The sequence below is a fragment of the Typopeltis vanoorti genome, chromosome 19 (genome assembly GCF_054136105.1).
Source record: "Typopeltis vanoorti isolate ZY-2024b chromosome 19, IOZ_Tvanoo_1.0, whole genome shotgun sequence".
NCBI lineage: Eukaryota > Metazoa > Arthropoda > Arachnida > Uropygi > Thelyphonidae > Typopeltis > Typopeltis vanoorti.
In genome coordinates this window covers 31,315,144-31,328,744 of record NC_143567.1, presented here as the reverse complement: position 1 = coordinate 31,328,744, position 13,601 = coordinate 31,315,144, and the positions used below count along the sequence as shown (strand labels likewise).

The 13,601-nt window shown below is 36.2% G+C and overlaps 1 protein-coding gene across 1 annotated transcript in view; it reads right to left on the bottom strand.

The window, feature by feature from the left end:
- LOC150095968 (fatty-acid amide hydrolase 2-like) overlaps positions 1 to 13,601 on the bottom strand; it is a 54,598-nt gene that overhangs the window by 31,676 nt on the left and 9,321 nt on the right. Inside the window, exon 2 of the mRNA XM_090409138.1 lies at positions 2,286 to 2,505. Within this exon, the coding sequence (XP_090265264.1) occupies positions 2,286 to 2,505 (220 nt within the window). The remainder of the gene's footprint in view (positions 1 to 2,285; positions 2,506 to 13,601) is intronic.

The following is a 13,601-nucleotide window of genomic DNA, read 5'->3' as shown; positions in this document are numbered from 1 at the left end:
CGATGCTCGATGTTGCTGGAACACCACATTTGGCTGATGAGCCTCCAACTGGGGTAACAGATACAGCTGTAGCATGTCCAGATAGTTCATCACTGTCACTATTTTTTCAACAAAGAAAAAGGGCCCCAAAACTTCCGAACATGACAAAGCACACCAGATGTTCATCTTTGGACTATCTCTTTCTAATACTCAAATGGCATGAGAGTTTTCTGATTCCACATATTCTGAAGTTATGACAATTTAAATCCCTGACTTTTGACAAAATGTCTTGGGCAAATTGCAAATGTAGGTTTTATCTTCCGGTTATAAAGCTCTGCACAATCTGCAGTTTGTAGGCACAGAGTTGAAAGTGGTTATGAACAAACCTCTGAACAGTCATTTGTGGTATACCTATTACAAACAAGTTGTTGAAAGTTTTTCACTTAGTTATAGTATAAATTAAAGATACCAAGAAATTATATACCGTATATTTTCGCGCATAATGTGAACTAGAAATTGTGTTTGAAAACTAGCCCTAAAATGCCATGTCCACATATAATGCGATCTGTTAATCTTGTTCCCTAACATTATAAATAAAACAATACGAATTAACGAATGAAATATTCATTTTAAAATAAAATGTCAAAATACAATATGAATTAACGAAAGAAATATTCATTTTCAGGCTAAGTTTGTTTAACGAATGATATTTAAAATGAACTGTGGTTAAACCGATATAACTGTGCTAATATCCCGCCAAGGGAGTGGAATATTAGCACTACTTACATTACTGGCTTTATGCGCACTCGGTCGCCAAATGTGAGTGGGTCAAGTGGATTTCATTGCATAGGCATTAGGTAGTATATATTGTGTGTGCAAGTCTAATAAGATGTTATATTTTTTAAGATCTGCATATAATGCGAACCCCTAACTTAGACCATAAATTTTTCACATTATACGCAATAATATACGGTACTTGGTTTAATCCATTATCCAAGTGTAAACAAACAAAGTTTGCGCCCTGAGGTATCTTCAGGACCGGGGGAAACTCGTGGCAAAGGTGGTATGACTTTACATCACTTGCCTTAGTAACCCACAATGCAAAGCACATCTCCTTGCGAACATGTATAATGCTATGCATTATGGGAAGGGTCGCTACCCAGACTGCTTTCGACCTTTATTGAGGTCTCATCAGTGGGAGCCAGACCCAGAGGTGAGATACCAAGGTTGAAGTAAAGTAGAAGTCACTTCAGGTGCAAACTTTGTTTGCTTACACTTGGATAATGGATTAAACCAAGTATATAATTTCTTAGTATTTTTAATTTATAGCATAACAAAGTGAAAAACTTTCACCAATTATCTATCTCTAATCCAGAGTATTTTAATAATAAGGTGCAACACCTTTTGGCAACTGACATAGGAAAATATGACTTCTGCACATTACTTCAACCTTGGTATCTTACCTCTGGGTCTGGCTCACACTGATGACACCTCAATATAGGTCGAAACTGGTCTGGGTAGTGACCCTTCCCATAATGCATAGCATTATACATGTTCACAAGGAGACATGCTTTGCATTATGGGATATTAAGGCAAGTGATGTGAAGTCATACCACCTTTGCCATGAGTTGCCCCAGTCCTGAAGATACTTCAGGCGCAAACTTTGTTTGCTTACACTTGGATAATGAATTAAACCAAGTATATAATTTCTTGGTACCTTTAATTTATCTATTGCAAAGAAGCTTGTCTAGTTGATTTTTGTAGACTTCTAAAATGCTTCCTGGATTTGATCATCTTCCTGTGAAGTGCTTGGTCTTCCTGTTGGTGCTGAACACTACTAGTCTCTTGAAATTGCTTTAACTAACATTGGATAGCATTATCTGAAGGTGGATGTCTTCCATACTGAGTTCTGTAATGACACTGTGTTGTGATAACAGACTTTGTTTCAAAAAACAAAGTATGCACATCGCTTTCTCTTGAACAGTCACCATTTAGAAGTATGATGTCCTATTATCTCCTCAATATGGTAAGTACAGCATTGCCAAATAAAAAGTTTTTGAGTTACACTTTCATATTCTGTAAGCAGTTTTATTTTGTTGCTTCCAGTTTGAAAATTATAGGCCATGGAAACTCTGACAATAGTTTAGAATCACTCTGTGTATATAATTAAAAATACACCATTGATATGGCCATGTTCTTCTCCACTTTTTTTTTTCTATTTTTAAATAAATAAAATAATTTGTACTATTAAAATGAAATACCACTGAATGTATTATGTGATAAAATATTAACTACAACATATGTACCTTTTACAGCAATTGCTTCTTTGACACTAATGGGCACCCCTAAGAATGGTGTATCCCTTGCCAGCTCCTCCTCAGTTTTTGTTTTACTTCGAATTAACTCGTCCACTTTTCTGGCCTCTTCCAAAGCCTGTTGAAATCTTTCATCAACAACAGCATTTAAATATGGCTGAACATCTCTAATTCTGGTGATGAAAATCTTTACTAAGTCCTGACTTTTGATCTAGCAATAAATAGATGCCATTTTTTTTTAATTCATAATAAAATGACAAATTCATCATCATAAATAAAATATTTTAAAAAGAAACTATCAACCAAATAATCTAAGTAGAATGAAATAAATAAATATATATATACAGTATATATTTATTTCATATACATTAGTAGACATGTTAGTTACAGAACAGGCATTTAGCAGAGTACCTTAGAACAATAATATTCAACTCGCTGATAAATAGAATGATATAGTCCTAAGAATGCATTAGCTTTTAACGATTGCCCTTGATAAGAGACTTGCAAGGCACAATCTGTTAATAATTAGATGTTAAATCTGGTAATAACACCTGCAAATCTATTGGTAAATAAAGTAACTGTTATTGCTCCAACTGGTCACAGCAATTGTGCAGTTTTAACTTCGCTGGCAGCAAGTTTGTTTAAAAAAGGAGTATACTGTATATGGAATTATAAAGCAGGTGATTATAAATAAAGCAAGAAGGCAGGTTGGTAGGAGAAACTCTAGGGCAAAGGGGGTCAGTAGTGCATGAGAAGTGATCGGGGGGGGGGGGGAAGCCTGAAGAAAACTATAATTGAATGCATCCCCCACCCTCCAGAATTAGAATAATAAATTGCAAGGGGAGTTAAATGGATGAACAACAAAAAACCACATAAAATGTTACAGAACTAATATTGGGGAAAATGTGATGACCAGATAGATTCAGGAGCAGTATAAAGAATAAGTCAGGGAAGAGTGACAGCTATGATGAGAAAGGCAAAAAAGAAAAGATGAGTTTTGAGAGGTGCTTATGACATATAAACATGTACCAACAAGAAAGTTTATTATTAAAATATCTAATGGAATATTTTGATCTGAAACTTATACATTATCTTCAGTGTAAGTGGCAATTGAATAAAGATAGAATAACTGTAACGATGTTGTTATTTGGTTATATATGTGATATCTTTACTCTATCTTTATTCTGATTAGCAGTGCGCGCTTTTCTTTCGTAACCTTCCTTACTTATTCTACTGCGTACTATGTTTATCCACCTTCCGTATTTACTAGTCAAATGCCTATGAACACTGGAAAATTTATTTGTAACACTGCGCCATCAGTATTATTTATATCGGCAGAAGACTTAGTAGTACGTCCGGTAGATCTCTCTCTCTCTCCCTCTCTTACTAACATAAGTTCCTTCAACAAAATTTACATAAACAATCGTGGTTCTTAAGTACTTAAACTGTGCTTTTAATGCCTTGGTTGATTCCCGCTCACAAGTCCGATTTTTTTTTTTTTTTTTTTTTTTAAGGAACAGTGCAGTTGTAAAATAAAAAAAATCAGGCAGCACTCTACTTGCATATAAATAAAACACATTTAATTACAAAGTACATTAAATAAGTGATAGGGAGGTTACTCTCTCTATCTATCCTTTAAACTTTTAGCATAAAGAACCAAACTTTCCTTCTTCAAAACTAGATACCTATACAATATAATTACTCAATTACTCCTCTGCATATTTAATTCAATTACTAACACTAATTTACTCTCAAAGAGATTGGCTAACTATGCCAAGTTATCTCACAAGTTATATTTCAATCAATAACAGATCAGAGGACTTTCTTAGATACTCCTTATTACTAATTCTTATCAGTCCATCTATAACACGCCTGCACAACTTGATTGTCTTTGATGGCCAAACCCAACTTGGACCACCTGACAAAGGGCCAGATCATTTCGGTAAATACTACTAATTAATATGTATATTTAAATTTTTTAGTTACAATTAAAATTATTTACAAACAGATATAGCTGCAACATTTCTCAATAAAAACACTTAAACATAAACACAAAGTTTACTAATAATTTCACTGAGAATATCACACTTATTCTCAGTGAAATATCAGTGACTGAATGTCACAATGTGACACATTGCATTTCTTTGTTGCTACTATTTTATCAAAGTTTGGTGTCATGTTTGAAGTGGCCGTTCTTAATATGGCATCTAAATTGATATCACTTAAAGATGAACGCTGTTTGGTTTTGTTCAAGTTCATGACTGAAAATGTTTGTTCACAGGTATATTTAATGTTTAATCACAGGTTTGTGCTCCCAAACATACAAAATATCTAGTAGGCAGCATCCAACAAACTTTTAAATTTATCCTGATCCAGAATAGAATAAACCTCTTGTAAAGTACTTTCCCTATGCTTGACCCGATAGTTTTCAGAACACTGGAGATCAATAACTTCCATCTGGAGTTCGACAGGTACATTTCCTGCTTCGACAGAAAATGGATCCTCAATCACTTTTATGCGGACTTCGTCTTCATTACTCAATGGCATTCTTTTCTGAAACTCCTCACTTAGAAGTGATATGTGCTTCTTATATTTTCCACCCACCATTGGAAATGTTAAGAAATGTAACATATCCTCCCTTAGCAAGTTGATTTTGAAACACACTTAATTTCATTTTGAATGCCTTTATAAGAGACTAGTAGTAAGACTTATACGTTGGTTAGATATAACTGGTAATTAATTTACGGAATTAACAACGCATATAAAGTATATTAATTAAAGATAACTTTAATGAATCACTTCTATATTTCGGCAATGTCACATTGCCATCTTCAGGAACATAAAGATATGGTATGTGCACTAAGGAACTAACAAAGCAAATGAGGAAGAAAGTAAGAAACTAATTTTGTTCCTAAAGTCCTAATGGTGCCCTCTTGCGGGCTAATTTGGTAGCCTTGGCAGTTGGGCTGAAGTTCTCATAATGAAAGTCTCCCAAATTTGGGGCAGTTTCATGCACCCAAATTTGTTGAGGTTAGGAACGTTTTTTAGAGCTGCTGAAGATTCTTTGAATAATCTTTCGTATTTAAACTTCCTGCGATGGATTATTTTTGTTTTCTTCCAACGAATTTTATGGTGGGTATCTAAGGCATGGTCTGCCAGCCAAGAGTGGCTGTACTGGTGAAACCGGATGTAGTCTTGGTGTTCTGAAATCCTGATATTTGTTGTTCTGCCTGTTTGGCCAAAGTAGGACAATTTGCAGCTGCAAGGGACCTGGTATACACCAGGTAGGTCTAGGGGAAGTGGTTGGTCTTTGGTAGAGCGGATAAGGGATGCCAACTTTTTATATGGTCTGTAACAGGAAGTAAGGTCATATTTTTTGAGGATATTAGTTATTTTTTCAGAGGTGCCCTGGATGTAGGGGATAGTGATAGACTTGGTGTAGTCTTTATTGTGGAGGGGGGTTGTGGTTTACAGGTTTTAGTATTTTTTGTTTTTGGGGTTATAGCCATTGGCTAAGAAAGTGTTGAGGATGTGGTTTAGTTCCATAGTCAGGGCCTTGTCATCTGAGCAGATTAATTTTGCCCTGTTATATAGTGTTTTCATCACCCCATATTGTTGTGAGGTGATTGCTGGTGAATGTATCTGCCAGTGTGGGTGGGTTTTCTGTAAACAGAGAAAACCAAAGATCCATCAAGCTGGCGGGTGATTAAAGTGTCTAGGAAGGGGAGGGTGTTGTTTTCCTCTTTTTCTAAGGTGAACTGGACTCTGGGATGTTGGTTGTTTAAGCGTGTTAGGAAGGAGTGGAGTGTGTCTGAGCCATGTGGCCAAATAGCAAACACATCATCCACATAACGAAGCCAAATAGTGGGTTTTTGTGGGGCGGAGTTTAAGTCTTTCTCTTCAAATGTCTCCATAAAGAAATTGGCCAAGGGTGGGGAAAGTGGTGAACCCATGGCTGTCCCCTCTATCTGTTTGTAGAACTTTCCTTGCCAAACGAAATAGCCTGAGTTCATTGTGAAGTGAAATAGGGCTGAGATATCGGGAGGAAACTTGGCTTGGATGAGCTCAAGGGTTTCTTTGAGTGGGACATTAGTGAATAAGGAGGAGACGTCAAAACTGACCATTATGTCAGTGTGTTGGAGTGTGAGGTTTTCTATACTGGCTTTAAAGTGGGCCAAGTTTTTTTATGTGTGATGGTGTGTTGCCAGTGTAGTGTGTGAGCGTTTTGGCTAAATGTTTGGCTAATTTATATGTGGGGGAATCAATGCCATCCACTATGGGACGCAATGGCACATTTTGTTTATGTATTTTTGGAAGTCCATATAATTTATATAGAGACATATAAGAGACATATAATACCTTTATAAGAGACATTAACTTAAAAACAAACTTATTTTTTCCTTGAAGCTCTAAGTTAAGGTCATTCAAGTAACCCAAAATGTCACACAAGAAAAATAAATCTTGATTCCATTCTTCATCCATTATTTCTGGGAATTTTTCCATATCTTCTTGAGATTATAAAAATTCAACTAGTTCATTTTTTAGAGCGACAAAGCGTGACAAAACTTTATCGTGGCTCAACCAATGTACATCAGTGTGGCATGGTAGATCCCCATACTGGGTATCATTTTCTTCTGGAAACGCCTGAAACATTCTGTGTTTCAAACCCCGAGCTCAAATATAGTTGACCAGAGCAAATACTACTTTAATCACATGATCAACTGCAAATACTTTGAACATAACACCTGCTGATGAATTAGGCAGTGAAATTTTGTGAATGGTTTACCTGCATACTATTCAATAAATGTTACAGCACCAACATTTTTTCCACACATAGATGAAGCACCATCAGTGCAAACTGCTAAATTCTTGAAATTTAAGGATAGTTTTTCGGTTACACACATCTTTGCATTTTCTGCGATCTCCTTTCCTGTTGTTCTTCCTTTCATTGAACACAAACCAGTAAGCTCCTCTGTCACCTCAAAATTCTTATTAACGCCGCTTACATATATTAAAAGCTGTGCAGTATCTTTCACGTCAGTACTTTCATCCATAGCAAGCGAATAATAGATAAATTCACTAGCCGATTTTTGCAGGCTATCTTTAAGATCCTCGGCAATATCAGTCACCCTGTGCTGAACAGTCATATGGGACAAACTGATATTTTCAAAATTATTTTTCTTATCAGGACACAATTCGGAAACGGCAATCATCAGACACTTTTTTATCAACTCTCCTTCAGTAAATGATTTGCTAGCACAAACTATTTCTTGTGATATTTTTAAACTTACCTTTGTGGCAACTTCATTTGCAGATGTCACTTTTTTAAAGGCTTGTTGCTCACTGCTAAGGACTTTCAATAACTTTGCTGCTTTTATTTGCTTTTCACTTGCATCCAATTCGCCAAGATTAGGATGTTTCGATTCAAAATGACTTCTTAGATTGTACTCTTTCAGCACAGCGATAGATTCCTGGCAAACAATTCACACTATTTTGTCCTTAAACAACGTAAAAAAATATTTGTTTGTCCACTCAGGGTTAAATGCTCGATGTTCCGAATCAATTTTATGCTTTTTACTTAAGCTCATTGTGTCGAGATTGACAATATTAATTACAAAAAGCTAATGATGAAAAACTCACAATAATGCAGATTATGATAACAGTTATATAATATATTGCTCCAGCTACAACCAACCACTACACTGCCAAAGCACGGCCAACTTTGTGTAATACCATTCTTTCTCGTTCGTAGACATCAAGTTGTTATCACGGAGATGTAACTTTGAATATTCCCGCAGCGACACTAGCGCTAACAAACCCTCGAAGCAACTATAATAATTTGTTATTAAATATGACAGTGGGAATAACTCCAAATGTAATTTATTGTCAAGTTGAAAGAAACATGATTGTGACATTAATCGCATGAACGTAAATATGCAAAGTCAGTAAAAATTTAATTCAACGCTTGGAAAAAATCGTGTAATTTCATATTCCCGCATATGATTAAATAATTCAATCAAGCAGACAGGCCTAAATAACTAACATTGCAGGCCGCATGCGGCCCGTATGTTGTGCAGGCCTGATCTATAACACATCTCCTAGATTACAAAAGTAATTTACAATTAAGGATGGAACTTACAGAGGCTTTTTGTCATCACACATTCTTCGAAAGGTTCTGCATTAAAGTTTTCTATGCTTTTTTCTTTCCTCAGGCCTCGGCTTTCATTTGGAGAGTCTTGCTTCAATGGGGTTCATCAGATTACTTGCGGTTCTTGGACTGCAATTTTTTCCGGTATTCAAAAAGCTCAGGCAAGAAGTTTCAGCATACAGGCTTGAAGATCGTTCTGTTGCCTTTGACTCCGGTTGACTTCCCACAGCAAAAAGGACATCCGACACCCTTGGCTCAGGTTCGCCGTAACTTCTGGTTCTCTGCCGATTGCCTCTGGTTTGAACTCCACCTATGGTCTGCAGCTCGCCTCCGCTCTGGTTCAGACTGTCCTCTCCTCTCGATGTTTTGCTCAGTCCCCTTTTTATTTTCTCATTCTCTGTACCTTGCACTAAGGGTTGTAAACCCTGAAAAAAATTGGCATTTATCCTCGATCCTTTTGATAAGGCCAGCCTATTCTTTCTTCTCATCATTGCCGTCTTTTTCCTTGTTTTGTCGGGCAGCAGAAACTTTTCTGAAACTAGCAGATCTCTTTGATACAAACTCCGAAGATTGTTTATGCTCAGGGGCCGCAACCACCTCTTACACACACTTTATTGAAAACAACTTTCTTGCTCTTTATACATAGTTATTATACAACGTAAACAACTTTTACACACATTTAATAGTCAACAAGTTTCTTGTGTTCTTTATACATAGCTGTTACACAAGGTTCTGATGGCAAAGCATTGCCTTTGTTTTTGACATTCTAGAAACTTTAGTTAAAGGAGTAAATACAATTAATTCCCATAGGGTTACTTACAAAAATATCTAGCATAAAAAAACATAGAAACAAATAAGGTTATTTACAGTTCTCATGGGACTTGACCTCCGTAAAAATCTATGTAAAGTGCTTTGGTATTTTTAAGCTACATCGAATTTTGCATAACAATGGTTTTCAAAATATCAACAAACCACATGCTACTAGAGTAAGCTAGTACAGTACATGTAATGCTGATACATATATATATATATATATATATATAATATATATATGATGATCATCATTATCAGCCTGTATTTTCATCCACTACAGGGTGAAGGCTTCTCCCATTGCAGGAGAATTGGATCTACTTCTCCCATGATGATCCAGTCCATCTTGGGAAAGTGTATACATTTTTGTATGAATGAATGTAAAAGACAATCACAAACATCCATGCTCCAGGTAGTATTCAAACCTGCAGCCTCTTGGCTGGGAAGTGATTATGCTAACCACTTGGCCAACCAGTCTGGCACACATATATATAAATACATACACACATACACTGTATTTGAAACATGTTACTGTTTACAATTAATAAGGATGAAGCTTTCCCACATTTCTGGTAAGAAGACAAATATTTGTTTCCATACAATCTCAATCATCATTCTGGATATGCTACATGAATGATGTCTGTGTGGCGACATCCTGCAGCACTTCTACCTTTATTCCATATTATTATTACCCAAGACCTCATGGAGTCAAAGACTCATCTGGGAGATCCTTTTATCACACACACAGCTCATCATACCATGCTTTGAACACATTCAGACTCCTTGCAGACACCACACTCTCAGGCAAGGCATTCCAATCATTTACAACTTTGCATCTTCTTTATACAGAGTCCAGGGATGACCTATGTTTCTCCCCCAATCTCCCACTATTTTCTGTAGAACTTCTCCAGCATTGATCCTATAACAACCCCTTACCAACTTGTAGGTCTTTATCATATCTCCCCTCTTCCTCCTGTCCACCAGACTCTGCAAATTGCATCTCCTCAATCTTTCCTCATATGCGACATTCCACAGGTCAGAAGCTACCTTAGTCAGTTGCCTTTGGACTCTTTCCAAGATCTCTTCATCCTTCTGAAAACCAGGTGACCAAATCTGGGCATAATAGTCCATGTGTGGCCTAATCAAAGCCTTATACAATGGAACAAGAATCTCCCTACTTCTACACGTCAGTGTCCTCCAATCATTCTCAGAAGCCTTTGTGTTGGCTTCACAATTTTGGCTATGTGTCCCCTAAATTTCAGATCCTTATCCACTATCACTCCCAGATCTCTTATTTCTTCCACCTCCAACAATGTATTCTCACCAAGCATAAATTCTGCATCCCATATTTGTTTTCCTAGTTTTAAAATCTTACATTTTGCAACATTGAACTCACATCCCCATTTCCGTGCCCAATCACTCAATTTATTTAAGTCTTCCTGCAAGGTTACAACATCCTCACTACTCTTCATGGTTCATCCCAACTTTGCATCATCTGCAAACAACTGAATACTCCCATCCAAATCTTCACCTATATCATTAACATACAAGTCAAACAGTAATGGCCCGAAAATAAATCCCTGAGGCACTCTGCTAGTGACTTTCCTTTTCCTTGACATTGCTCCCCAATACGCAACTTGTTGATACCTATCAGACAGCCAATCTCCAATCCAATGCACCAATCTAATATCCAACCCCATCCGCTCCAGTTTGACTATCAATTTATCATGAGGTACTTTATCAAAAGCCTTTGCAAAATCCAAGTATATCAGTGTGTATCCTTCTCCTCTGTCCAAGGGCAGCAGTCACTTTATTGTAATAAGTAAGTAGATTACTATATATTAAAATTAACATGCTTCATTGCTAGCAAACTGACAAATTCAGAGTATTGTAAACCTACCTCCAAAGGTTGATACACAAAAGCATCAAAATCATCCACCTCAAAATATAAGCATAATCAAAATGCTTCTTAATAAAGCATGCATTATCTGCTTCGACCCCTGTGACTTTAAACTAGAACATGACACTATCCAATTCATCCCAAAGAAGATCAAGCATATTACTGATACATACAGACTTGTTCCAAAGAACTCCTCTCCTGTATGTAACGTCCCAATACCATATGCTGCTGAAATCTCTAAAACCAATTTCAAAGATCCTAAAAAATATAACTTGGTGGCTTATTTTCTTACCACACAATAAACTCTCCTCCATGTTACCTTTCACTAAGGATAAACAGACATCTCTTTCACTCCCGGGTGTTTACAATTTCTATGTGATTGTCCTCTCTCGTACTTTGGACAAACAAGGTGTTCAGTTGAGAAAAGGCTACAAGAACATCAGTCCTACATCCTATAAAAAACCTCAAAAAAGTCTGGTCTAGTACAGCAGATGAACACAGCAAAGAATCTTCTGGTCAAAGACCCATCATATGCAGATGCTGTTTCAAATTTGAGCACTTATTCAAGTAGAGTGCTGAAGCACCACTACATTACCCTAACTTGAACTAGAATGACCATTTCCTTATCAAAAATTTTGGAAACTTTTTTTTTGAATTACATATATGAATCAATCTTATATCTACTCTACTACCACTTTAGCACATAGTTCATATTTCTTTTGAAATCCATTGTCGTTATTTTACCTTTCTGAACTGTCAGTTATGCTGAAGATGATCTACAAGTTTCAAATCAAAATATTTGGTTATGTACTTTAGTAATAAACTTTATCATGTCTATGTGTTCATATATTGTTTTAAGATGAAAAGACAGAGGTAGATGAGATAGAGGTATTAAAGATATTGCAAGCATATGATGCAAATATGGCAGTGGGAATGGATGAGATATCAACATTGGTGATAAAGGAATGCAAGAGAATTATCAGTGCTCCTAACATGGTTTCTTAACTTGAATGGAAATAGCAAGATAATTCCCTTATACAAGAATATAATAAAATTTATACTCTTGTACAATGGTAAAAACGGATGCAGACAATTATAGTCCAATCTTTGTCTTTCTTTGGAGTGGTTACTAAAGTATTGGAGAAGCTGGTCAGTAGGATATGTAAAATATAACATATCTAGAGTTGGATAGATAGCACTTTGATCCTTTATAGAGGACAGCACTTACATATTAAAGGTACATCTTGCTTTAGCAAGTGCTTTCTTTGGGGGAGGGGGGGGTAGTACACAATGGTACATGATGTGACATACAGATGGGTTACATTTAGAATTTTGTAATATTAGTAATTTTTACACATTTACTTAGTATGAAAATAAGCTTTGGCACTTAAATGAAATTTGCATTTTTTCACTACATCTTAAGATATCTGCTATATAAAATTTTTTATAAAAAATTACAGTATACATTTTACTTGATTTTTATATAGTTGTACAATAAATTTATGCTTAATAAATGGTGTTACATACTTAATTTGTTGTTCTTATTCCAAAAACATTATCACACTATGAAGTTAAACTATCAGTAAAAAATTCCTTAGTTTTCTTTTCATATTGTTTTTTTAACTGTCAAGTTTACTGCTAAGCAAAGAATGAGTAGGCACCTATAATTTTACAAAACAAACACTGGCTTTAGCAATCTGCTCACATTTTATAATAAAGTGACACCAGGGTTCGATAAAGGTTGAAATGGATATTCTATATCCATTTCCCCTATAATTTTGTCAAAGCATCTGGCAGGATTCAACACAAGACCTTATCATGCACACTCGAAGGAATGGATATGTAAAATATGCATGTGACATCTGCAGGAGAGTGGTTAACTGAGATATCAGAAAAACTGATGTGGCAGTTAGATCTAAGAAAAGGAGGGTGGATAGTGATTGGAAATAATGGTGAATAGTTAATTCAATACTACAGGATTCTGTGCTTCAAAAATTCTTTAGGCTGTATATTAATGAGGGTGGGGATATCTGGAAGGTTTATTTATTTATTCGTATGGAGTTTCCTCCCTTTTTCTCCCCCGTCCCTATTGGGGTGAGTTGATCCCCCTCATGGGGGGGGGGTTAAGTATTTATGGCTGTAGATCCGTGTGTGTTCATGGGACTGGTTTGCGGGATGAAAAACGCCAGATAAACTGGTAGGAAATACCCTACTGTCCATGCCCAAGACCAGCTAACTTGGCTATGGCTGAGGAAGATCCTCAAATTCCTCACTTCTTTGATGGGAATCGAACCTGGGACACTCCTTCCCCAGTCATATGGTTGCGAAGCGACCATATGACTGGGGAAGGAGTGTCCCAGGTTCATCAAAGTTTGAAAAGGGATCTTATCAAACTTATCAAAATTTGATGATTTCTCATCAAAGTTTGAAAAGGGATCTTACAGAGTAG